General features: G+C 42.9%; 1 protein-coding gene across 2 annotated transcripts in view; it reads left to right on the top strand.

Moving 5' to 3' along the window:
• Positions 1 to 27866, top strand: part of utp4 (UTP4 small subunit processome component) — a 45717-nt gene extending 17851 nt beyond the window's left edge. For both annotated transcript variants that reach the window (XM_060923699.1, XM_060923700.1), the window contains exons 6-16: positions 5368 to 5539; positions 8802 to 8893; positions 8988 to 9084; positions 13189 to 13253; positions 13332 to 13451; positions 16397 to 16553; positions 17704 to 17810; positions 17895 to 17990; positions 24865 to 25050; positions 25325 to 25435; positions 27631 to 27866. In XM_060923699.1, coding sequence (XP_060779682.1) covers positions 5368 to 5539; positions 8802 to 8893; positions 8988 to 9084; positions 13189 to 13253; positions 13332 to 13451; positions 16397 to 16553; positions 17704 to 17810; positions 17895 to 17990; positions 24865 to 25050; positions 25325 to 25435; positions 27631 to 27747 — 1320 coding nt within the window. In that variant the 3' untranslated portion in view covers positions 27748 to 27866. The remainder of the gene's footprint in view (positions 1 to 5367; positions 5540 to 8801; positions 8894 to 8987; positions 9085 to 13188; positions 13254 to 13331; positions 13452 to 16396; positions 16554 to 17703; positions 17811 to 17894; positions 17991 to 24864; positions 25051 to 25324; positions 25436 to 27630) is intronic.

The following is a 27866-nucleotide window of genomic DNA, read 5'->3' on the forward strand; positions in this document are numbered from 1 at the left end:
CAGTGATTCTTGTGGAATTTTTTTTCCCACTCTTACCATCCTCCTTACTGCATGTGGGGGCAAAATAAACTTGGCTCCTCTTCCAGGCAAGTTTGTAACAGTTCCAATTGGTGTCCATTTTTTTTTATTATTGCTCCAACAGTAGAAATGGGTATTTTCAGACGAGTAGCTATTTTTTTTTTTAAACAACCATGACTTACAGTATGAAGATAAACACACTTCTCCGTCATTTGGTTTGTGTGTTCTTTTATCTTTCCCGTGATGATGGATGACTAAGGGAAATTGGCCTCTGTGTCGCCTCATATTTGTTCCCCAGTCAATCAGGAAGTCATGGACTACAGCTTGAAAGTTCCTGCACACTCCAGTCAACTCAAGCATGTACAGTTTAACTTGGAAACATGCTTCAGTCACATTGTATTCGCTATACCATTCACCTCCATGATGTGGAGGACGAGATTCTCTGGGTTGAGGAGAGAATGCCAATGGCCACATCTACAGAACATGGCAATAATTTACAAACTGTTCAGCTGCTCATTAAGAAGAACCAGACCCTTCAGAAGGAGATCCAGGGTCGCCAGCCACGTTATGATGACATTTCTGAGAGGAGCGTGCACATCCTGAAGGACAACAGTCCTGTCAGTGCAACAATCCACCAGCGGTTAGACGAGCTAAAGCGGCTCTGGCGCTTGATCCAGGAGGAAGTGGAAAAACGGCACGGACGCCTCGAAGAAGCACACAAAGCCCAGCAATACTACTTTGATACTCCTTATTTCCAGGAGTGCCAAAAATAGTGGCACATGTGTTTTTGTTGAAGAAAATTCTTGAGTGATTTTGTTTTTCTCTGAATAAATTTATTTCAATTAAAGGTTGGATTTTTCTCATTTTATTTCAGCGTAAGATGAAGCGACTTAACACTCTCAGGTCGCCGACCCCCCACAGGGGACTTTTAGGACTGTTAGTAAACACACATCTAAGGCTACGTTTACATTACGTCGAATCAGCGGATCATCAGATTAACGTTCTTAAAACGATTCGCATTTACACTAAAACCGTTAGCCGTGCACACAGCAACGCCAATACGCGGATACGCTCGGCTCCGCAGGCATCCTGCGCTCCAAATCACTCCGCCCTGAACAGCGAGTGCCCTCTGGAGGGTGCGCACTCCGGCCCTGCACAGCTCACACAGCGTGCGAGTGAAGTGCACAAGCCACGATTCGGGACTGAGCCGCTGTGTGTGAGATCCCAGCGCATATCACTTACTACTTGCAAGTGGAAGGATGGCAAGCCTAAAGACAATCATAACTACACAATGGGCAGTATTTGCATCAGTATTTGCAGTATTTTCATACTTTTATACTCTTTAATGAAAGGTGATACAAGGCGGAAGTCCGCGCCGTTTTTCAGCAGTCGCGTCACATGACCAACGCCAGCGAATCAGGAAGGTGGATGTCTCATTGGACAATGTCACTGTGACGCCAGCTAGAGCTCAGCACAGCGTATCCGCGTATTTTGAATGTTTACACAGCACCGGAGCTGACACAATCTGGATTGAATACGTGGACGCTGGCGGATTCCCGTTTCCAGGCGTTTCCAGGCGGTTTAATGTAAACGGACAGTGCATCCGCGAAGAAAACGAGACCGATACGGTCTAGTGTAAACGTAGCCTAAAGCTCCGCGAGTGTATATATATATATATATATATATATATATATATATATATATATATATATAAAACAAACTTTATCTTTAGCACTTTGTAAAGAGAGTAAAAACAAATCTTATGAATTTCAGTACTTCAGCCAGCTGCAGCCTCTTAACGACACACCCATCAGCTATTCACATGTTAAGCGCATGGAGCATCAGTGTCGTCATTCGCTCATTGTGTAGCAAGGGGAGGTGAGAACACGCCCCATTTCACCGGTATAAACAAGTGCACATGTTCACTTGTTTCCATACCAACTGAGAAACTTTGAGGCCCCAAAGGCTCCTCTGAAGAAAGTTGGCAAGGCTCACAAGCCAGTTTGTGGGATTGAGTTGAACACAAATGGAAATGGGGCCGGTGATAGTCGCAGAGCCCACGTGTACTGCAGGTTGCAGGGAAGGGAAACAAAAACCCTGTGGAAGTGCAAAACTTGTGATGCTTTCCTTTGCCTTCAACCTGACAGGAACTGTTATGATGCTTGGCATCCGGATGAGGACTGCGATGAGGACTGACAGCAGAGAGCCACAATCCAGGGATGATCATTAGCTATTGAACATTTTATTGAGCATCTTACAGTTGAAGAGGGCATATTTATTATAAGATTTAGAAGAAGCCAGAATATTTAATCTGTGACTGTGATAGCTTTGGCTTTTAGGGCTTCTTTTCTTTGCAGTAACTTTCCAAGCAGAGAGGTGTGGGGGCAGGGAGGTACAGGGGCCAGGGAGAGCGTGCACGTGACGTCACGAGGTCACGTGATATTTGTTTATCTGCCATCTTGGACGGCATGGCCGTGCATAGAACTTAGACGAACCCGTTCTAATTATCAAGTGTGTGGGAGTAGATCTTTCGAGAATGGTTATATCTTGTTCAGCATTTGGTTGTACCAATAGACAGGGCCAAAAGGAGGGCCTGTCATTTTATAGATTCCCCGCAGACGAGGAGAGACGCGCAAAATGGGTGTCCACTGTGCGAAGAGAAAACTGGTATCCCAGTTCTACCAGCCGAATTTGTAGTTTTTTTAATTTGTTTGAATATAGAAGCTGGACATATCTGTGACCCCTATACATTTATATCTGATATTGAATAATAATTCTGCACAGATAAAGATAGCGGTGATTTTTTTTTTTTTCAGACAAAAACATACATATTTACAACCCTGTCATTATCTGGAACTGAGTTTAGATTTCTAACATTCTTAAGGTAAAACGTCCTGCATTGTCTCTTTATGATAAACGTCTTAATGCCACTTACCCGTGAGGTTATCAAGTAGACATTCTTCTTCGGAACCTTCCAGAGGTATAGTTGGGATACCCATCCCGCAACAAAATATTTATAAGCTTCCAGGCTCTTGTAAGCTTTGAGGGCTTTGCCAGTGTAACACGATTCACGATTAACGAGAAAATTGTAAATGTCGTGGTAGGCCAGATCGGGCAAATCGCCGGCACCGCAGCTCCGAATTTCCCTGAACAAGGATTGCGGCAAGTTGTACGGATCTGCAATCCCCAACCTGGAACACTTTTCCACGTAACGCTGCCTCACGTCACCTTCAAGATGCTGAACAAACTTAGACAAGTTATCGCGCGATGTAGATGGGGTATTTTCCGAATTTTCTTGGAGATTACTCCCTGGATCCATTACGCTCGCGCAAGGTAAACAATCCTGAAGCCGTCCAATATGGCGGAGTAAACACGGACGGGTCACGTGACTGCACATCCTCTATTGACAGTGACGGGGGGGATTGCAGGTGAATTACCCCTACCCCATCAATATTCATTTGAAAGGGCAACTGGCTTTGGAGAAAACATAGATAGTCTGAAGTTTCTACAATTAGTATTGAAACTACAGAACATTTCTGAATGCTGTTCTTACTTTTATGTAGCCAACACCTACATTTACAAGGTTCAGACTTATGGTGTATTCACACCTACGTTGTTTGGTCCGGACCAAACGAACCAAATTTCCCTTGGTCCGGACCTTTTGGGTTGGTCCGAATACAAACCACCGAACTCTGGTCCGGACCAAACAAGCGGACCGAGACCGAGCTGCAAGGTCGGACTCGGTCCGGACCAAAGGAACCCTGGTGCGGATCTTTTGGAGGTGTGAAAGCAGACCGGACCTAATCCGACAGTTTTGCTTTTTTGTACCTCGGGAGCTTCCGTCGTTTGTTGAGCATTATGGGAAACAGAGTCTTGACACTCCACCGCAAAGTGCAAACACTGTTTCGGTTGTCAAGGGAACCTTACAACAGTCGTTCAGTCATTCAGACCAGTGGTAGGCTAGACTACAGAGTACAAAAAATGAGTAGGGGGCAAACGTGGGCCGAGGAAGAAACGCGTACCCTTGTGGATATATGGGCAGATGTCCACATATCTGAGCTTTTGGAGAGAACACACAAAAATGCCGACGTGTTTGCTGTATTCAGTGAGGAAATGAAGGAGAAGGGGTTCACGCGCTCCCCAGAACAATGTCGGCTAAAAGTGAAGAAACTCCGTCAGACCTACATTAAAATCAGGGACATTCTTTCAAAAAGTGGCGGTACTAGCGACGCAAAAAAGAAATTCATCTATTGCGTGAAGAGCCAGAACTGTCACATCATGATGTGCGCTCATCAGCGCTATCCTCCGTAGCCGCCTTGCCCTTTGTCGTCGTCGTTGATAAATTACTTGTACAACAGCATAGTAATCGCACAATTGTGAAAACAGTAAAAACTGGAAAAAAACATATAGCTTTGATGACATTAAAAAGAATAACAGCACGGAAAGCCTCCATGACTACTTTTGAACTTTAACGCTTTGTGCGCGTGTCGTCTCTGACCAATAGCTGAACGACCTCAGGGCGCGTGGCTTTGTTGACAGATTTTGGTCCGCTTACTAAAATGTACAGTGTGAAAGCGAACCGCACCAAAATGAAAAAAAAAAACATTTGGTTCGGACCAAAGCAAGTGAACTATCGAACTATCCTGGTCTGAATACACCCTTAAAGTCTTGTGCAGATATATTTATAGTGTGGCTTTTTTTACAAGGTTTGAAGACTCTGAAAATAGTTTTTTGTAAGGTTGTGTTTGCACTTAATTTAAATAAAAACAAATTTCATTACATTCACTTTACTCTCATATTATTATTGCTGAGGGTGTCCAGAATATAACCATGTGTGCCACTTTTGCATGGATGTTTTTAGTTAGATGAAATACTTAATGTTAAGGTTTATCAGACCGCCACAGAGTGTCTGACAGGCTCGGGACCTCAGAGTGTTAACCAGAAAAGTGAAAAAATTTTTTCTAATCCTTTTTGCTAATTTTTACAAGGGGTGCCAATAATTGCGTCAGGCACAGTAGATTCATGGTGTGCTTATGTGATTTATTGTATTAGGGTTGAAGAGTACCATATGCAGTCCTTCATGTATGTTTAGCTTGTGGAACCAGTAGCACAACTGCAGTGCGAAGACTGTGTGTATGTGTGTATAGAATTGTGCATATTATAGAACTCTAATGATAATGACATACAGTCTCCTCGCATTTCGTAACACTTCATCGAGTGAAAACGCTAATCATACTCGAATTATGTCCTTACATGTGTCTTGACATTAAATCTTGACATGAATCGTGTCTTATTTCCTACTGAATTAAAATAGCTGTTGTTAATTACTCATCCCGTTCTGACTCACAGGATGAGACCAGCGTTATGGCAGGAACATCCGAAGGAACCGTGATCCAATTCCAGTTCCTCTCTATGGTTCTGGAACAGGATGAGAAAGAGTGGGTCCGAACCAGAACCTTCAAGCACCACACGCATGATGTCCGAGCTGTTTTGGAGACCAACATGACCCTTGTTTCAGGAGGTTTGGTCACTACTTTGGAATTCTTTGTGTCTTAAATGTAATGAGGGTGGACCATATATCTCATCTCATCTCATTATCTCTAGCCGCTTTATCCTTCTACAGGGTCGCAGGCGAGCTGGAGCCTATCCCAGCTGACTACGGGCGAAAGGCGGGGTACACCCTGGACAAGTCGCCAGGTCATCACAGGGCTGACACATAGACACAGACAACCATTCACACTCACATTCACACCTACGGTCAATTTAGAGTCACCAGTTAACCTAACCTGCATGTCTTTGGACTGTGGGGGAAACCGGAGCACCCGGAGGAAACCCACGCGGACACGGGGAGAACATGCAAACTCCGCACAGAAAGGCCCTCGCTGGCCACGGGGCTCGAACCCGGACCTTCTTGCTGTGAGGCGACAGTGCTAACCACTACACCACCGTGCCGCGTCTCACACTTGTGTACTATATAATTATTTGTTTAAAGAGGTATTGCACACTTAAATGTGGTGTTTTTAAGTTGTAAGCTAAATGTTATGACTGTACTGCAATGAAATACATCAGTGCTGGTGTTAATATTGACAGAATATCTAGACATTTTTATATCCCCGCTCCGAAGGAGGGGGTATCCTGGTTTTTTACCTCTGTCCGTCAGTCCGTCCGTCCGTATCTCTGTATTTCCATCCGTCCGAAACACCCTTTTTCTCAGCAACCACAAATCATAGCCACTTGACGCTGTTTCAAGAAGCAAAATGCTGTTTCAAAACGACAGTTTACCAGAACGCTATTTGAAATCCCTGGGGAGAGACACTGCTCTTTACTTCCTTGTTTCAGGGTTAATTATTTGTTGAAGTCAACATTCATAATAAGTGTCCTATTCCTTCGATTGCTTGCATTCTGATATAAGCGAGAGCGGGGGGGGGGGATACGTAAGTGAGCAGGAGCTCGCAGTTGATCTTGTTATAAAATCTGCATTTTTTGGGGGATGAAAATGGCTAAAACTGCCATCTACTGGTTTAAATCATCCTGAACCTTGCAAGGCTGATGCTGACGTAGAGTCGAGCATTTGGCACTTTTGTACGTAAAATTTATATATTTAAAAAAGAGCATTAACGTCCTCTAATCAGAGATGGGCGTCCCATTTCCCTCAGCCCCCAGCCCTTGAGTGGGAGTCTTTGAAACAGCACTCATTTTTAAACGTATGCTGATCGAGACTCGTCAGTTTACCCGACTGTCTTCACCCCCTCTCAGCCTGTTGCCCACTTTTTAGCATTGTTCAAAATTATGGAGTGGGTGGAATGAGTCTCAGGGCTGGGGGTAACCTGTTGCATTTAATGTAATTTATCTCATCTCATCTCATTATCTGTAGCCGCTTTATCCTGTTCTACAGGGTCGCAGGCAAGCTGGAGCCTATCCCAGCTGACTACGGGCGAAAGGCGGGGTACACCCTGGACAAGTCGCCAGGTCATCACAGGGCTGACACATATGGCCCTTTTCCACTACCCTTTTTCAGCTCACTTCAGCTTGTTTCATCTCACTTCAGCCCGACACGGCTTGCGTTTCGACTACCTCAGAACAGCACGACTCAGCTCGCTTCAGCCCTGCTTAGCACCCAAAACTCGCACGGTTTTGGAGTGGGGCTGAAGCGAGCCAAACCGAGCCGAGTGGGGCTAGGGGCGTGAGGAGACACTCCCCTGTGCACTGATTGGTGAGGAGGAGTGTCCTCACATGCCCACACACGCCCCGCGAGCACGCTGGGATCCGTAAACCCGGAAGAAGAATAATTACGAATTACGAGAATTTCTGAAGCCTTATGCGCCTCGCCTCATCTATACGCTCTTGCCCAGCAACACTAACGACTCCATGTCCTCCATGTTTATTGTTTACTATCCGGGTCGTGAGACTACCGCTTAAAAGCTCACTGATGTCACTGTTTGCGCCGCCTAACGACATCACGTGACGTCCACCCACTTTCGCTAACTCCACCCAATGTGTCCACCCACTTCCAGCCAGCACGGTTCAGCGCGGTTGTAGTCGAAATGCAGCTCCAACAGCCCCACTCAGCTCGACTCAGCCGTGTTGGTAGTGGAAAAGCGGCAATAGACACAGACAACCATTCACACTCACATTCACACCTACGGTCAATTTAGAGTTACCAGTTAACCTAACCTGCATGTCTTTGGACTGTGGGGGAAACCGGAGCACCCGGAGGAAACCCACGCGGACACGGGGAGAACATGCAAACTCCGCACAGAAAGGCCCTCGCCGGCCACGGGGCTCGAACCCGGACCTTCTTGCTGTGAGGCGACAGCGCTAACCACTACACCACCGTGCCACCCCTAATGTAATTTATTTTGATGCAATTTTACTAAAAGTTAAGTGATGCTTTAGTTTAGTCTGCAAAAATAAACTATTTATAGACTAACTGTCTAATATACAGAACCAGTCAAAAGTTTGGACACACCTACTCATTCAAAGTGTTTTCTGTATTTTGACTATTTTCTACATTGTAGAACAACACTGAAGACATCAAAACTATGAAATAACATCTGGAACAAATGTGGAATTATGTGGTAAACAAAAAAAGTGTTAGAAAACAAGATATGTTTTATATTTTAGATTCTTCAACATTGCCATTTGATGACACTTTGCACACTATTGATGTTATCTTAACCAGCTTCATGAGATCCTCACCTGGAACGCTTTTCAATTAATAGGTGTGCCTCGTCAAAAGTTAATTAGTGCAATTTCTTGCCTTCTTAATGTGTTTGAGATCAAACAGTAAATAATAAAAATACAGTAAATAGCCCTATTCCAGGGCGGCACGGTGTTGTAGTGGTTAGCGCTGTCGCCTCACAGCAAGAAGGTCCGGGTTCGAGCCCCGGGGCCGGCGAGGGCCTTTCTGTGCGGAGTTTGCATGTTCTCCCCGTGTCCGCGTGGGTTTCCTCCGGGTGCTCCGGTTTCCCCCACAGTCCAAAGACATGCAGGTTAGGTTAACTGGTGACTCTAAATTGAGCGTAGGTGTGAATGTGAGTGTGAATGGTTGTCTGTGTCTATGTGTCAGCCCTGTGATGACCTGGCGACTTGTCCAGGGTGTACCCCGCCTTTCGCCCGTAGTCAGCTGGGATAGGCTCCAGCTCGCCTGCAACCCTGTAGAACAGGATAAAGCGGCTAGAGATAATGAGATGAGATGAGATTTTTGATGTTACTTTGTCATATCACGAAGCATTTGTAATAATTTTTGTTTTTCTTTTTGTTTGTTTAAAATCCTGCCTCAGGAATGGACACACAGATTGTCACGAGGCCTCTCCTGGATAAAATTGAAGTGAAGACGGCTGCTACTGCCTTTCGCAAGATACGTTTTCCTCATGTGAGTTTGAACACCTTAAAGCTTTTTAATCTGCTCCGACAACCGGAATTGACTCACGCTGTGCTAAAGAGAATGTTGATTTTTCATCATATAGCGAAATTTAGTGTCCTGTGCCAAGAAAGTGGGTCTACTGCTGTTCCAGTACCCAACACATCTGGAGCTGTGGAAACTCGGTGAGAGTGATGGCACCGGTAAGAGAACTACTGTATGACCATGTACCTAAATTAAGTTGACAGAATTTCATTGTTCAGATTGTTCACGTTTTTTACAGTGAATCCACAGTCATGTAACAGAAATCTATCAGTACACAGGTTCCCTGAACGTTCTGGTCAAATGACTCTTGTTCCTGGATTTCGGAAAATAATATAAATCTCCAGTACTGTACAAAAGTCTGAGGCACATGTAAAGAAATGCTGGAGACCAAAAATGGCTTAAAAATAATGAAATGTTTAACATAAATATGGAATCAATTTTGTGCCAAAATGTTCATACAATACTTTTGAATGGCTGAGCGTAGCTGTCAGTCAAACACAAGTTAGCCAATGGGAATGCATTCCTGGACAGCCCACCCACACGTGAAGTTTGTGCCAAAACTGCAAGCAAAAAGTCAGGGAGCGCAAACGAGAAAGCTGGAATCGCAACCAAAATAAATTACGCCAAACAAAACTGAGAAATATGCGGAACAAAAATAAAAGGTTTCTGAAGAGTAATAGACTGATATTTTGCACGATTACATGAATAATTTGTTTGCCAGTCTAAAAAAATTGACTTTTTTTTTTTTGTATCTTGATTTGTCGTTTTTTGTTTGATATTTCAAAAATATTGTATGAACATTTTGGCACAAAATTGATTCCATAAAAAAACCCCACTATAATAAATGAAACAAAGTCAGTATTTGGTGTGAGACGACCCTTTGCTTTAAAAAACAAAAATAGTAGTCTCAGGTACAGTGAGTGCAGTTTTATGCGGAAATGAGCTGTAGGTTTTACTGAGCATCTTACAGAACCAGCCACAGTTCTTCTGGACACTTTGACTGTCACACTCGCTTCTTCATTTTGCACCAAAACCCAGCAGCCTTCATTATGTTTTCTTTTTTAATCTGAAAAGTGCTCTTATGGGACGGCACGGTGGTGTAGTGGTTAGCGCTGTTGCCTCACAACAAGAAGGTCTGGGTTCGAGCCCCGGGGCCGGCGAGGGCCTTTCTGTGCGGAGTTTGCATGTTCTCCCCGTGTCCGCGTGGGTTTCCTCCGGGTGCTCCGGTTTCCCCCACAGTCCAAAGACATGCAGGTTAGGTTAACTGGTGACTCTAAATTGACCGTAGGTGTGAATGTGAGTGTGAATGGTTGTCTGTGTCTATGTGTCAGCCCTGTGATGACCTGGCGACTTGTCCAGGGTGTACCCCGCCTTTCACCCGTAGTCAGCTGGGATAGGCTCCAGCTTGCCTGCGAACCTGTAGAAGGATAAAGCGGCTAGAGATAATGAGATGAGATGAGAAGTGCTCTTATGGCATGCAGGTAGTTGTCGACTTATGACCGATCGACTTTATGACCGTCTGGTTATGACTGGCAAGTGTTTCCCAGCTGAGCTAGCTGATCGTACGACAGTTTCCGCCCCAGCTCCTGGCAGCGCCTAGCATCCAGCCAGTGTTGCCAGATACTGCTGACGGTTTCCAGCCCAAAATATGTTCAAAACCCGCCAAAATGCACTTAAAACCGCCCAATCTGGCAACACTGCATCCAGCCTCTTCTATTATGTGTGCAGTGTTTCGCTGGACAAACAACGAGTGAGCTACAGCGCGCGTACGGCTTAACCAGATCTTGTGCTGTAACGTGCGCAGCTGGTAATCAAAGTAACTTTCACTTTTCTGTTCTGTTACACTGTTCTGTGTCCAATGTCCAAAATGAAAAGTTAGTTTTCAACTGTTCAGCTAAAAAAATGTAATTAAAACGATTGTGTTGTTGAAATTATGTGTTTGCAATTTATTTATAATCAAAAACTGATACAGGTGGATGAAAGAGTGATAGTGTGATTAAAAAAAAAGTACTATACTAGTACTACTGAGTGATAAGAAGTCCTAGTGAATGCTTGATAAGTAGACAATAATAAATAATTGGGTGCATTTTTCGGCGCGCGCACACTATCACTACGTTCACACTGCAGGCTGAAGTGACTCAAATCCGATTTTTTCGCCCATATGTGACCTGTATCCGATCTTTTATTGACAATATGAACGACACAGATCCGATTTTTTTCAAATCCGACCCAGGCCGTTTGGACATGTGGTCCTAATTCCGATTCCTATCCGCTCTTTTCATATGAGACTTCAGTCTGAACCGCCAGGTCGCATTCATCCGACTTACACGTCATCAACAAGCCACAAACGTCACTATTCTGCGCTGAAGTAGGCGGCGGGTCTCTCAAAAAAAGTTACAACAACATGGCGCATGACATCAATGCGACTCCGCACCCACACGTTCCTTTGAACGGAGGTTGCAGTCACTACCCCGCAGAACGCCTGAGCCAGAACCCTTGCCCTCTTCCTTCTCAACCTCCTCCTTAACATCAGGCTATTGTGCATGTTCTGGCTCCGTCGCAACAACAACTGCATCATCGCCAGGTACTCCATGCTGGCTACTGTCATACACAGGAAACTTTAGGTTACTTCCGTAAACACTGGCCATGCTTACTGCGTGTGACGTCGCCGTATCCTGCAATGCGCATGCGGAACACTTTTAGGTCGCTTTTCGTTCATACTGAGGATCACATACAAGTCGCCTATATTTGTTAATGTGAACGACCTCACAAAAAAATTGGATTTCACAAAAAAATCGGAATTGAGCATTAAGCCTTGCAGTGTGAACGTAGTGTAAGACTCAAAATAATATACCGGCAAGAAATAAAAGTTACTTTCACCCGAGTATGCAGTGTTTGACTTAAACCAAATAATGAGCCAAGGTAATGAAATAAGAAAATGTTGATAAAATAAGACTTTAAGATGATTACAATACCATTACACATCATAATATACTTACATTCATTTAACATAGGCCGACTTACGACCAGATCGGTTTACGACCGGTCAGTCGTAACCAAACGCAGTTATAAGTCGACGACTACCTGTATACTGCTCAGATACAATAATTTTTTTTCTTTAACATTTAACTTTGTACTCTAAATTGAGCGTAGGTGTGAATGTGAGTGTGAATGGTTGTCTGTGTCTATGTGTCAGCCCTGTGATGACCTGGCGACTTGTCCAGGGTGTACCCCGCCTTTCGCCTGTAGTCAGCTGGGATAGGCTCCAGCTTGCCTGCGACCCTGTAGAACAGGATAAAGCGGCTAGAGATAATGAGATGAGATTTAATTTTGTGCTGGAAAACTAATGTTTGTAAGTCTAAAATGTTTTTGTACTGACTCGATAATGTAGAAGTCATAAAATAGAAATCTATAACAAAGTTTGTATGAAAAAAATAGGGTGCCGAAGACTTTTACACAGTACTGTATATCATAAATAGCATGAATTATGTATAACATTTCCAAAATAAATATCAAAATATAAAAAAAGAATTGGTACCCTTGGTAAAGATCATTTTAAAAAAAAAAAGGATTTTTGGGATCTCATCTCATCTCATTATCTCTAGCCGCTTTATCCTGTTCTACAGGGTCGCAGGCAAGCTGGAGCCTATCCCAGCTGACTACGGGCGAAAGGCGGGGTACACCCTGGACAAGTCGCCAGGTCATCACAGGGCTGACACATAGACACAGACAACCATTCACACTCACATTCACACCTACGCTCAATTTAGAGTCACCAGTTAACCTAACCTGCATGTCTTTGGACTGTGGGGGAAACCGGAGCACCCGGAGGAAACCCACACGGACACGGGGAGAACATGCAAACTCCGCACAGAAAGGCCCTCGCCGGCCACGGGGCTCAAACCCGGACCTTCTTGCTGTGAGGCGACAGCGCTAACCACTACACCACCGTGCCGCCCGATTTTTGGGATTACTATTACAAATTTATTTCCTTATATTTACACAGGTTAATTTTTCAACTTAACAGTGCAGTTTGGCATTTGACCCACATGTTGATTAAAGTCTCTGTGCAACCCACCTTATGAAATATTCATCCACAAGTTTGCAATAGCCTTTTTTTCCACTAGAGAGGACCAAATTCTAAAATTATACATTGTCATATTAAAATGCCTTTGAATACGAAGTACGTTTCATAATAACATGACTGTCATGTTTAGAAGAATATGACAGTCTATAGGACTTTTTTTTTTTTTTTTTTGTAGGGGTGCCTGGAAGCAGTTTACCTATTAAAAGGATACCAGAGAAATTACTTCATTTAAAGACAAAGGTAAGGATTTTGCTTCTACATCAATTACTCCAAACTCTGAGAATCCAGTAGGTCCATTGGTCATTTTTCTCTCATCAGGGTGAGGAGCATATTTGCTGCAGTGCCGTGTCTCTGTGCGGAGAGTGGATCGCTTACTCTACATTGGCCAGCCTGCGACTGTACAGTCTACATTGTGACAACAAAGTCAGCATCACGAAGGTTAGTTCACTGTTTCCCCTACCATTATATTGGAGGGGGCGCTTCCCCCCCCCTCCCCCACTGGGACCCCGCACCCCCCCTGAAAGCCGCCTCCTCTCACACACACACACACACACATTTTAAAGTGCATATTCTGGACCAATTTTGTGTTTTTTAATATGAAAGAATGTCCCTTTACACACTCCTCCAGACGGATAATTTTGCACAAGGCCATCTGTCTACAGCAGAAAAAAATAAAATAACAAAATGCGTCTGGAAAAATCCCAAGGGAGTCTGGAGCCAGATTTGTGACGTCACCTGCGGAAGCGCCAGCAGGCTGCACGAGCTTTGCATGGTTTCAGTGCACAGCCTGTGTAGACCAAGCGCTCCCATTTCTCTCTCATTGTCCGGTCTTTTGGGAAACGATGAGTACTAATCCCATCAAGATTGGTGTTGCTACACCCTCCTACGATACATCTGTTAACCATTTTAATAATTACACGATAACGTTGAAGAAATTTGCAGAAAACCTCCAGGTCGTTTTCTCATAAACAAACCAGCGCTGACGTAGGATTCAGAGGGAGGCGTCCCGCACGCGACGTCACGAAAATCAATGTTTGCCGGGAAATCCAAATGCCAAGTTTTTTCAGAGGCGGACCAATTCGCCTCAAATGGCTTGATTTCAACCGAATTTTTTTGGTATTGCACAAGGTAAAAAAAATTGCACAAAATGCTAAATGTGACAGATATTTGACCACAGTTTAATATAAAATAGGAGAATTACATTGATCTTGCTCCTGAATTTACCTGTGATATGCACTTTAAGGTCTGGAAAAAACAGGAGTGCAGGCACTAGGACCACACGGAAAGAGTGCCTGCTCAAAAACAGGAGAGAATGCAGACACTAGGACCATGCAGAAACATCCACTGCTCAAGTTCCCCATCCACTTCGCTCTCCTCGTGTGTTCAAAAACAATTCGATTCAAACAATAGTTAGCAATGTCAGAACCCCCCAAGCAGCAAAAGATGGAGAATGTACGACTTTTTTTTCCCCCCAAAAAAAGTGTGCCTTCAGACACACTTTATATTAAGTTAGCTATTGTTATGTTACGAACATTCATAGTGAGATCATGTTGGAATATGATATCACTTTGTAAACATCAAGTTAGCGAGCCATAGACAATGACTTATTTTTTACGTTATTTCAAACGCACACAGTCGGTGTACTACTGTACTTCACTCAACACATAAATCAGAGTAATGATAGACAGTGGAGAGGAGAGTGAAAAATTACAGAAAGAAGAAATAAGCTCTCCAAATTTCTAATTAGGATTATGAATTAATTAGAACTATAAATGGTTCATATGGCATTTTACTCTCTAAATCATGACAGTATAACACTTTCATTCATGAAAGTATTTTTATTTGGAAATAATTTCTTGTCTGTAACTTGGCATAATGGGTAAAAATTGTTCTAATTATTTTTCTAAAATAAATGTGAAGACTGGTGGTGTAGTGGTTAGCGCTGTCGCCTCACAGCAAGAAGGTCCAGGTTCGAGCCCCGTGGCCGGCGAGGGCCTTTCTGTGTGTAGTTTGCATGTTCTCCCCGTGTCCGCGTGGGTTTCCTCCGGGTGCTCCGGTTTCCCCCACAGTCCAAAGACATGCAGGTTAGGTTAACTGGTGACTCTAAATTGAGCGTAGGTGTGAATGTGAGTGTGAATGGTTGTCTGTGTCTGTGTCAGCTCTGTGATGACCTGGCGACTTGTCCAGGGTGTACCCCGCCTTTCGCCCGTAGTCAGCTGGGATAGGCTCCAGCTTGCCTGCAACCCTGTAGAACAGGATAAAGCGGCTAGAGATAATGAGATGGGATGAAATGTGAAGACTGAAATATGACTCATTTAACTGTTTGTTCAGGTCCAAATGCTCTGTAATAGGAGCTGTGGGGAGGGGTCCTGCAGGTGACCATCCTCATGTAGCCCCCCCCCCCCCCCCCCCCCCAAAAAAGGGGGAAGAAGACAGAGTCATCTATCCCCTGCCCTATAGACCAACTATATAAGTTTTAAGATATTATTTGTCACATTTTTCAAGTTCTGCTGCAGGAAACCAACCCTACCTCTTTACACTGACCTCAGCAGCCCATGGCATAAACCCACCGGACCTTTGGTCCAGTCGAGCTAAAAATTAAAATTTCTCACATTTCTTAGTATCAAAAGGCACATATACATTACTTAATCAACACATATACCAACTTTCAAGACCGTACCGCTCATAGTTTTCAAGTTCTGCTCCAGAAACAAAACCTACCCCAAAGACTAACCTGAGAGACTAAGTCTGAAATTGTTTCCATGGAAACATGAAAAATTAAAATTTCTCAAATTTCTTAGTATGAAGAGGCACATCTACATCACCTTGTTAACGTGTATACCAAGTTTCAAATCCGTATCATGAATAGTTTTGGATGTATGCTCTGGAAACAAACATTGCTCTTAGAAACCAAGTCAAAATCTATTTTTTTTATGTAAAAAATTTGAAAAATACTTTTTTTCAAAAATCCAAAATAGCAAAAGGCACCAGTTCACATGTTGCTTGATATGTATACAAAGTTTCATGAAGAGATCTTCAGTGGTTTTAAAGATATGGCCTGGAAACAAAAACGTGACCAGGCGTACGGAACCCGTTTCTATATCCCCCACCAAACTTCGTTTGGGTGGGGGGTTAAAAAACAAACAAACAAACAAACAAAAAACCCAGTAAACATAGGGGAAACATTGCAGTTTCTTCACTGACAATGAATGGATATGTATTCAGTCAGATGAGCTGTGGGGCTGCCTGGAGCCTCTCTCTCTGCAAGTTTTAAATCAAACCACTTAAAATTGTTCACTATGATTTTATATAGTATATCAGACTTTTTATAAAAACCAGCAGAGAAACGTACTTTTAATGAACAGCTATTTGTTTTCTAACAGGTGTCCAAGCTCCCAAAGATCCTCAGCTCAGCCAGTCAGATATGCTTCTCTTCAGACTCCTCCCGCCTGTTTGTGGCTTCTACTGGCTCGACTGTACACGTGGCAGCACTGAGCCGAACAGAGTGCAAGTTCGTAACCACACTGAAGTCGAAATCAGGTGAGATGTTTATTATACCCCTGCTCCCAAGGAAGGGGGTATACTGGTTTACCTCTGTCTGTCCGTCCGTATCTCCATCCATCCAAAACGCCCTTTTTCTCAGCAACCACAAATTATAGCCACTTCGTAATTGGTACCAAACTTCAGCTTAGGGTTCTATACCGCGTATACTGTTTTCAAGTCTGTAGCCCATCGACTTCCTGTTTATCGACTAAATGTGTTTACAAAACATCTCATCTCATTATCTCTAGCCGCTTTATCCTGTTCTACAGGGTCGCAGGCAAGCTGGAGCCCATCCCAGCTGACTACGGGTGAAAGGCTGGGTACACCCTGGATAAGTCGCCAGGTCATCGCAGGGCTGACATATAGACACAGACAACCATTCACACTCACATTCACACCTACGCTCAATTTAGAGTCACCAGTTAGCCTAACCTGCATGTCTTTGGACTGTGGGGGAAACCGGAGCACCCGGAGAAAACCCACGGGGAGAACATGCAAACTCCACACAGAAAGGCCCTCGCCGGCCACGGGGCTCGAACCCGGACCTTCTTGCTGTGAGGCGACAGCGCTAACCACTACACCACCGTGCCGCCTTTACAAAACATATAGGCTAGATTTACAACATTTTCGTAACACTTTTGTCAGCAACTACAAATCACAACTACTTGATGTTTGGTGCCGAGCTTCAGCTTGGGGTTCTATACCGTGTATACTGTTTTCAGGTCTGTCCCACATCGACTTCCTGTTTACCGACTGGATGTATTTACGAAACATATAGGGTGGATTTTGACGCTGTTTCAAGAAGCAAAATGCTGTTTCAGAATGACAGTTTACCAGGACGCTATTTGAAATCCCTGGGGAGAGACACGGCTCTTTACTTACTTGTTTCAGGGTTAATTATTTGTTGAAGTCAACATTCATAATAAGTGTCCTATTCCTTTGATTGCTTGCATTCTGATATAAGCGAGAGCGGGGGGGGGATACGTAAGTGAGCAGGAGCTCGCAGTTGATCTTGTTTATTTTTAAATTCACAGCTCATTTTTGTCAATCATTCATTTTGTGTTTGATTTAGTCTTTTTCTGCCTTCTTTCTTTCTTTCTTTCTTTCTTTCTTTCTTTCTTTCTTTCTTTCTTTCTTTCTTGTCAAGGCTCTGGCCAGGCCATTCATCTGTTAGCAGCCAGCGAGGATGGAAAATGGCTGGCCTCAGCCAACAGTGCTCACGAGGTTCATGTATACAACCTGAAGAAGATGAAGGTAAACTTTAACATCAAAGTGTAGAATGAGAAGGATATAATGTATAAGGTATAAGGAATCACATCCTTGACTTTTGTGTTTCAGGTACACTGTGCAGTGCCTGTTTATAGCTCTGGAGTCAGTGCCATGGCCATCCACCCAACAACTAACAACCTGTTCATGGTGCACGCAGATCAGCAGGTACTCCGCACGTACAGCTGGACACATGAAATACACCAGTGTTCCTTCTGTTGACCAAAACTAAGAGAAATGTTTACCGACCCTTTTCCATGATGTAAATGAGCGGTTCCCAAACTTTTTTGGCCGCGCACCCCCTTCTATACTCCAACCAGGTTGACGCACCCCCAGTTCCCCAGTTTCAAAAAACACACGCTTTCTTATAAAGGCAGCATCTTTAATCGTGCTAAAATGATAACAAACATCGTTTGCCACACCTGCAGGAAACCACAAAAGTGAAAAAAAAAACACCAAAGCTTTCTCGAATCACATTAACATATTATGCGCTCTCGTATTTGAATTAGATAGAATTTGATTGAAATATAACAGTTTTAAAACGTTGCAACACGGTAAATGCGCAAATTCATTACAAAGGGAGATCACATCGAGGCATGTAGTCTACCAGCCAGATATGGGGAAAATATATGATTTTCATCCGTGTTTAAAACACTAGCAACACAACCCTGTCATTACAAGGTTATGAAAATGAATTGAGAATGAATTTAATTTGCAAAAAAGTTAACATATAATAACAGTAAAAATAGCAATGATAATTATGAACATATGCATTTTAAAGAGATACAACAATTAAGGAGCATATCAGGAACAGATAAAGAAGAGGATCCATCCGATTGTGAAGTGCAGCGCTGGCGGCTCAGTCTGCAGCAAGAGAGAGAGACAGACAGACAGACGGTGGGTGGGTGGGTCAGTAGGCAATATAGGTCCTATTTTCAGTAGCAGTATATATTTTTAGCAAGATCAATGCCATTTGGCCAAATACATACCAATATTAATGCGACGGATGGGCCTGCATCTTGGCACAGAGCTCTCCGATGTTTGGGGTAATTGAAGACAGTCTCAGCCTCAAATCTTTCTCAACATCTCCCAGTCTTTGCCAATGTTTAGTTTTAATTGCTGCCAAAGCGGAGAACCCAGCTTCGCACAGATAAGTTGTTGCGAAGGGCATCAAAACTCTCAAGGCCTGTTTTGCCAGGACTGTGTATGACGGCATCGACGCAGTCCAGAAATCCACAAGTGCCTTTAAAGGGGTACCAAATATAGTATATACAGTTGCTGATGTGACAAAGTAACGTATTCTTAAGTATTCTATCAAATTTATATACTAGAAAACAACGAAATATCTTGGTAATTGTAAATATAATAGTCGGTACGCTAAACGGCACAAGAGTCGCCATTTTTAAAAGACCGTGACGTCAGCGCTACCCACTGCACTAGGAGAGAAGCGTGTAATCATGGCGTCGGGCGCATCAAGTGAAAGCGACAGCTCTGTCGAATCATACGAAGAGATCCCGCAAGACACACTGCAAGCAGGCTATGGCTTAGAAGGGTACCAGTTTGAACCTAGGAGAGGTACACTCGACTCCGGTGATGACGAAAGAAGAGAAGAAAGCTCGAACTCGCTTGGTGTTTTTCAGCGGAAACGAGTGAAAAGACACGTCTGGAGGATCGTTATGCTTTCCATCGGTCCTGTTATTACACCTGAAAGCAACACGCTGTGGCATCGTGTAGCCGATCACTTACAATTCATCCTACTTTCCGATTCACACGTGCTAGTCCCAACCTCAATGAGCCAACACAACTGGGCACATACATACGTCATGAGTGTTACGCAGAGAAAATGAACGTGCATTCTGATTGGATAAAATTAATATCATGGCGGGCTGTTCAAACTGCGGAAATAGTTTGCTCGAGCTACTTTCAAAACACTATAACTTTCCAACTTTAGAACAAAAAACTTTTGTAAGTCTTGAATAAGGTTCGTTAATGTGTGCTTTATTGTTATATTTACTCTATATATTGCCCTCTGTTCCCCTTTAAAAATCGCCATTACATTTTTTTATCTTGCGCACCCCCTAGTGGCAGCTCGCGCACCCCCGGGGGTGCGCGCACCACACTTTGGGAAACCCTGATGTAAATGATTATCTTTGTTACATGCACTGTGCAAAAAAGGGGTGGAGAAGGGAATTAAGGTGCGCACTGTAAAAATAACAACGCTTGTACCGGTCCTAAATCATATCACCTAAATATCTAGCATAGAATGCTGTCGAGATTAGTAAAGAAGATGAAATGGATTGTGACTTGACATCATAGTGCGTACCACTGAATGTCCCAAAAAAATAGCTTGTTGATATTTTAGGCTACACTCTTCATCCACTTTAAGAAGAGCACATGTACACATGCTCATTCATGCAGTTCTCTAATCAGCCAATCATGTGGCAGCAGCACAATGCATCAAATCATGCAGATACAAATCAAGAGCTTCAGTTAACGTTCACTTCAAACATCAGAATGGGAAAAATTGTGATCTCAAAGTGGGACGTTCACCGTGGCATGGGTGTTGGTTTGAGCCAGATGGACTGGTTTGAGTATTTCAGAAACTGCTGATATCCTGGGGTTTTCACACACAACAGTCTCTTGGGTTGACACAGAATGGTGCAAAAAACAAAAAACACTGAGTGAGCGACAGTTCTGTGGGTGGAAACAAACGCCTTGTTGATAAGAGAGGTCAGAGGAAAATAACCAGATTGGTTCGAGCTGCCAGGAAGGATAGAGTAAGTCAAATAATTACTCTTTACAACTGTGGTGAGCAGAAAAGCATCTCAACATGCACAAAACATCGATCCTTAAGGTACATGGGCTACAGCAGGTGTTTCAGCCTGCAGACCTGCTGCTCACGCAGTGTTTTTTGTTTTTCGCACCATTCTGTGTAAACTCTAGAGACTGTTGTGTGTGTGAAAACCCCCAGGAGTTCAGCAGTTTCTGAAATACTCATACCAGTCCATCTGGCTCAAACTAACACCCATGCCACAGTGAAAGTCACAGAGATCACAATCCCGTGTCCAAAATCGCTCACTCGTTCACTACTCCCTGTATAGGAAATTACTATAAAGAGTCAAGTCAACTTTATTGTCAAATATGCTATACATGCTCGACATACAGCACGGATGAAATTTCAGTCCTGTCTGACCCACGGTGCAAACAGGCAATGCAATAAATAAAAATAGAATAATTGAAAAAACAAACAAACAATATAAACAGTATAAACACTCTAGATAAGAACTAGACATAGACTAAACACTCAGATAAACAGTATAAATAAACAGTATAAGAGGACTATATAGTGAGCTCATTGGTAAAATGAAAAAAAGCTTTCGGACACTAGTCCGTCGCGCTGATATTTGCGTCATTACTGTCACAATTAAAATGTGTCAGATCAGTCGGCTGGTGGGTTTTCAAAATAATAAATACATGCATGTGTTTTTGTGATAAATCCATATTATACTGAGCGCATTTCCCACATTAATCAATACAAAGTACCTGCAGCTTTCAGTTTTTTTAAACCAAGGCTGAATACTTTCTTCTTTGCCGCCGCCTTTTTTATTAAATCAAATTTGAGATTTTTAATTTGATTTCTTTTAGTGCGACTGCAATGCATGATGGGATATATTGCTTTGGTTAGTGACCATCGGTGGTACACTATTTTTTGTGATGCATTGTGGGATACTTTGAGTGCACTATATAGCGTGTAAATAATCCTCTCGAAGGTTTCGGACAGCACTACAAAATGGCGTCCTCACTATATAGTGAGTACTAGGGCTGTAACAATATGCATATCGAAATCGCGATATGCAGAGCCACGATCCGTGTCGCGATACAAGAAGGCAGAATCGCGGTACACCCTTTCAAACTTCTCCTCAGCCCAAAAACAGAGGCGCTTCCAAACTTCAATTTATGAATACTTTTTATTTAAATTACATTTTAAACTTACTTAAATTACTTTTATTTTTTTATATCTATTAGTAAGTCGTTTTTTCGCCGACCTGCGACAATCTTCTGCGAGTCACGCAACGTCCACACTCGCCACTGGCAGAGCATTCATTTCTTTTAAGCGGTCGCCATTCTGGTTGCGACGCGGGGAGCAAATCTGTAAACAAGCAGCTCATTGGCTGGCTAGGTGTGCCACAAGCCAATCACAATCACTTGACCGGAAAGGCATGCAGTGTTGCCAGATTGGGCAGGTTTAGGTGCTTTTTGGCTGGTTTTGAACATATTTTGGGGTGGAAAACGTTAGCAATATCTGGCAACACTGAAGGCATGTCTGCTTGGGCGGAAGCCTTCTGCGGCAGTTACATTTTGACACACGAGCAATGTTTCACCATAAAAATTCCGTAATTTCCATCTGTTTTCCGCGATCACAGAAAATCATTGGCCCTATGAGAGTGAGACAGTGAGAGAGCCCCCCCCCCCCAAAAAAAAAATCTTAACGGATTTACACGATTTGGAAAAATGACTTTTTCAGAACCAAAAAAACCAGAGCTTCCGGCTCAACAGTATTATTTTGAGAAATAAAAACAGTCTTTGGATATACATTTGTTCATTTTTGCATACATATTACTCATTCTCTGCAGTGGTCTGAATTATTTGTTATTAAAAAGTTAATGTAAGTAAGAATGTTAATAAGTCAAATTTACTACTTAAAAAAATTTTTTTTTTTAAATCGTGGGTGTATCGAATCATGGGTCAAAAATCGCGATACGAATCGATCGTGAGTTGGGTGTATCGTTACAGCCCTAGTGAGTACGGAGCGATTTTGGACACAGGGAATTTTTCCCATTCTGATGTTTGAAGTGAGCATTAACTGAAGCTCTTTGTCTGTAATGTGCGTTATTTTATGCATTGTGCTGCTACCACGTGATTGGCTGATTAGATAAAGGTATAAATGTGCAGGTGTACGGGAATCACAAATTTCTTTTCACTAACAAGATGTTAGTGAAAACTGGTGATTTTGGTCTGAACACCTGTTATGTTCTCTGTGTGTACGCTGCATTTGATGCATTGTATTAGTCTGATAGATGCTTTAAAAAGGACTTAAAGCAGATACGCAGAACCTTTTATTTTTAAATACATTTCTGAGTGGATTGTATCTCCATCCTTGACTCTTGTATGCTGCATAAATGGGAATAAAAAATATATATTTTTGAGAGTTAAAATCGACCACAAAGTTGGCATTTGAGCTGCCCCGCTGAGCCAGCCAGCCCTGAATGCGTGACGTCACAGCGGTAACCGGTTTTAAGGCCGAGGCCTTTTACAGCTATAGACCGAAGTCATATAAATAAAAATTTATGGTGAAAGTAAGAAATACCGTTACTGACTCGCTCAACTAAGACTGATTTGACTTCACTGATTGTGGGTTGACTCTCATTAAAACAGGATAGGTGCTATAACTTATGCAACATACATGTACATGCATGCATTTTCACTGATAAAACGTAAAAGGCTAATTAAATAATCAGATGAACTGAGACAATCACATTCTGAAGCAAATTAAATAATCTTATACCGGTAACTTAAACACACAATACAAGTTACATGGATTAATCTAAATGCAGGTAAACAATGTGTGGTGGTGTTTTATGTTATGTATCCAAATGAGAGTCGCATCTTGCCCATCTGTGTTCTCGCTTCTTGAAGGCCGATCTTGTGGCTGATTGTTTTTGAAACAATCTGACTTTCAGTTGTTTGTTCAGTTCTCCGTTCTTTCGCTTCTTCCACGTAAGAGTGAGATGGCAGCAATATCCAGTTTAGAAATCAGACGGCTGCTCCACTCATTCACTTTTCTTCATACTGTGCATTCCACCATTACTGCTCGGCTCAGGCAATTACTAAAACCCGGGATGTCACCGGTTTTAGCAACAACCGCGGGGAGGTCACTGCCCGAGTGATATGTCCCGTCCCGGGTTTTAGCAACAACCTTCGGCTCACTCCGGGAGGACTAGTGCAGCTGAACTCACTTTCCTTTTTAAAAAATAAAATAAATACTTTCCTTTTCGGGGCGGCACGGTGGTGTAGTGGTTAGCGCTGTCGCCTCACAGCAAGAAGGTCCTGGGTTCGAGCCCCGTGGCCGGCAAGGGCCTTTCTGTGCGGAGTTTGCATGTTCTCCCCGTGTCCGCGTGGGTTTCCTCCGGGTGCTCCGGTTTCCCCCACAGTCCAAAGACATGCAGGTTAGGTTAACTGGTGACTCTAAATTGAGCGTAGGTGTGAATGTGAGTGTGAATGGTTGTCTGTGTCTATGTGTCAGCCCTGTGATGACCTGGCGACTTGTCCAGGGTGTACCCCGCCTTTCGCCCGTAGTCAGCTGGGATAGGCTCCAGCTTGCCTGCGACCCTGTAGAACAGGATAAAGCGGCTACAGATAATGAGGTGAGATGAGACTTTCCTTTTCTTGTAGTTTTCTTTTCCTTTAATTGTTGGTACTGCACCCTCTTTCAGTACGGGCTTATAGCCAACGGTCCTCAACAGATCAGAGGTCTCGCACGAGTCTTCAGTAAAATGAGCAGAGGAGAGACCACTTCGTAGGCGCCCAATGTGCCCATGAACAACTCGCAAAACGCGTCCAAATCTTTGCAGTTTGAACATTCTTGGGCCATGAATGCAACGTAAATCCACCTTCTGTCGTGTTGCTGCACCCGCCAGCAACACATCTACGTGGCATGACGATAAATTAGCTCAAAATGGAGGATCAGAGTTGCAGTCAGCTCTGTGTTTTAGTATAGCGGAAATGGCGATGAGACCGATAGACTTCCTGCTGTGACGTTACGGACGTCAAGGTCATTCATTCAGACCGCTACATATATGAATCACTTTAATCGTAAAAATGACGATATTAGATTTATTGTTAACGCTTAAAACTATTCCTGTGCCATTCTTGAGCTCTCAAGGCGTTTATAAATGAAAGTGAGGCCATGGTTCTGCGTATATGCTTTAAAGTCATGTAGAATGAAATGATTGAAATGTTTGTGCTTGTTTTGGTTCTGCAGCTGTTCGAGTACTCTATAGAGCAGAAGCAGTACACTGACTGGAGTCGGCTTGTGCAGAAGAACGGCCTTCATCGTGTGTGGTTGGAGAGGGACACACCAGTCACTAATGTGACCTTCAGTCGCAGAAACCCAGCCCACATTCTACTACATGATATGTACATGTTTTGCATCATTGATCAAACCCTGGTAAGAGAAGTCATCTAATTTACTTATTATTCGTATTTACATATTGACAAACTTTGGAGTTTGGAGTGCTAGAGCATGAAATTAACAGCAACTCACTGGACTGCAAGATTAAAAAAAACTAATGATCAGTAACAGTTTGTCTACCTTGAAAGAATACAGAGCATTTAGTTTATTTGTATCCTATTAAAACTGCTCTCTGGGATGATTTGGGGACATTTGTGAAATATTCATTTCAAGACCCAGAGTTATTCTAAGGTTTCTGTTTCCTTTCCAGCCTCTTCCTGATGAAAAAGCTCAGTTCTACAATCAGCTGACTCTTCGAAGCCTGCCTGAGAAGGAAAGGAAAATCCAAAGCCATGCTTTCAAAGTTTGCAAAACTTACAAGGTGTGTGTGTGTCTACTAGACCCCAACTGCTCTGAAAACGAGTGCATTCATCCTCGACAATGTTCCTCAGCTTTAAAGGAGCACTTTTAATATTTATAATGCCGGGATCAGACCTCACAAATTCAGTCCAACATTTTGACATAATGTTCATGACCTGACAAATTTCCAGCATCGGGCCTACAGTGGTGCTTGAAGGTTTGTGAACTCTTTAGAATTTTCTATATTTCTGCATAAATATGACCTAAAACAGCATCAGATTTTCACACAAGTCCTAAAAGTAGATAAAGAGAACCCAGTTAAACAAATGAGACAAAAATATTATACTTGGTCATTTATTTATTGAGGAAAATGATCCAATATTACATATCTGTGAGTGGCAAAAGTATGTGAACCTCTAGGATGAGCAGTTAATTTGAAGGTGAAATTAGAGTCAGGTGTTTTCAATCAATGGGATGACAATCAGGTGTGAGTGGGCACCCTGTTTTATTTAAAGAACAGGGATCTATCAAAGTCTGATCTTCACAACACATGTTTGTGGAAGTGTATCATGGCACGAACAAAGGAGATTTCTGAGGACCTCAGAAAAAGCGTTGTTGATGCTCATCAGGCTGGAAAAGGTTACAAAACCATCTCTAAAGAGTTTGGACTCCACCAATCCACAGTCAGACAGATTGTGCAGAAATGGAGGAAATTCAAGACCATTGTTACCCTCCCCAGGAGTGGTCGACCAACAAAGATCACTCCAAGAGCAAGGCGTATAATAGTTGGCGAGGTCACAAAGGACCCCAGGGTAACTTCTACGCAACTGAAGGCCTCTCTCACATTGGCTAATGTTCATGAGTCCACCATCAGGAGAACACTGAACAACAATGGTGTGCATTGCAGAGTTGCAAGGAGAAAGCCACTGCTCTCCAAAAAGAACATTGCAGCTTGTTTGCAGTTTGCTAAAGATCACGTGGACAAGCCAGAAGGCTATTGGAAAAATGTTTTGTGGATGGATGAGACCAAAATAGAACTTTTTGGTTTAAATGAGAAGCACTGTGTTTGGAGACAGGAAAACACTGCATTCCAGCATAAGAACCTTATCCCATCTGTGAAACATGGTGGTGGTAGTATCATGGTTTGGGCCTGTTTTGCTGCATCTGGGCCAGGACGGCTTGCCATCATTGATGGAACAATGAATTCTGAATTATACCAGCAAATTCTAAAGGAAAATGTCAGGACATCTGTCCATGAACTGAATCTCAAGAGAAGGTGGGTCATGCAGCAAGACAACTACCCTAAGCACACAAGTCGTTCTACCAAAGAATGGTTAAAGAAGAATAAAGTTAATGTTTTGGAATGGCCAAGTCAAAGTCCTGACCTTAATCCAATGGAAATGTTGTGGAAGGACCTGAAGCGAGCAGTTCATGTGAGGAAACCCACCAACATCCCAGAGTTGAAGCTGTTCTGTACAGAGGAACGGGCTAAAATTCCTCCAAGCCGGTGTGCAGGACTGATCAACAGTTACCGCAAACGTTTAGTTGCAGTTATTGCTGCACAAGGGGGTCACACCAGATACTGAAAGCAAAGGTTCACATACTTTTGCCATTCACAGATATGTAATATTGGATCATTTTCCTCAATAAATAAATGACCAAGTATAATATTTTTGTCTCATTTGTTTAACTGGGTTCTCTTTATCTACTTTTAGGACTTGTGTGAAAATCCGATGATGTTTTAGGTCATATTTATGCAGAAATATAGAATATTCTAAAGGGTTCACAAACTTTCAATCACCACTGTAGATATGAACATTGGGAACAACGAACAGGTTTTGTACTGTAACATGAACAAAGAACAGTGTTATGGCATCTGGGATGAAAAGTCTAGCATGTCAAATTTTTGTTTTTTTTAATTTTCTCGCGTAGTTTGACAAATCTTACACCTTGTTACTTGATAGCCATGATTAACACTTTCTTGACTCTCCCCCCTGACGACACCTAAGGGCATAAATTATAACTGGTCAAATTTGCAGTGTTGCCAGAGTCCTGACCAAGACATGGAAAGAATTTATGGCACTATGATTGCCTAATCTGACATGGTGAAAAGACAAAAATGCCATGTAGTCTGATTCTGGCATCAGGTGATTTAAGAGCTGATCATACTAACTTGTGTGTTTTGATTTAAATCCGAACCTCTTCTCTGTCTCACAGGAGCTGCTGTTCGCCGGACTGATGGAGGATCAGTCGCTGGTGGTGGTGGAGCGCCCCCTGTTGGACATCACTTCTCAGCTCCCACCACCAGTCAAACAGAAGAAGTTTGCTACATAAGTGTGTGTGTGTGTGTGTGTGTGTGTGAGTGAGATGTTGTGAACCTGCTCGTCCTCATGCTTTGTATGAATTGTTTGATACAGATACAGTAATAAACAGAATATTTACTGTAATATGAA

This window comes from Neoarius graeffei, chromosome 6 (assembly GCF_027579695.1).
Source record: "Neoarius graeffei isolate fNeoGra1 chromosome 6, fNeoGra1.pri, whole genome shotgun sequence".
Taxonomy (NCBI): domain Eukaryota; kingdom Metazoa; phylum Chordata; class Actinopteri; order Siluriformes; family Ariidae; genus Neoarius; species Neoarius graeffei.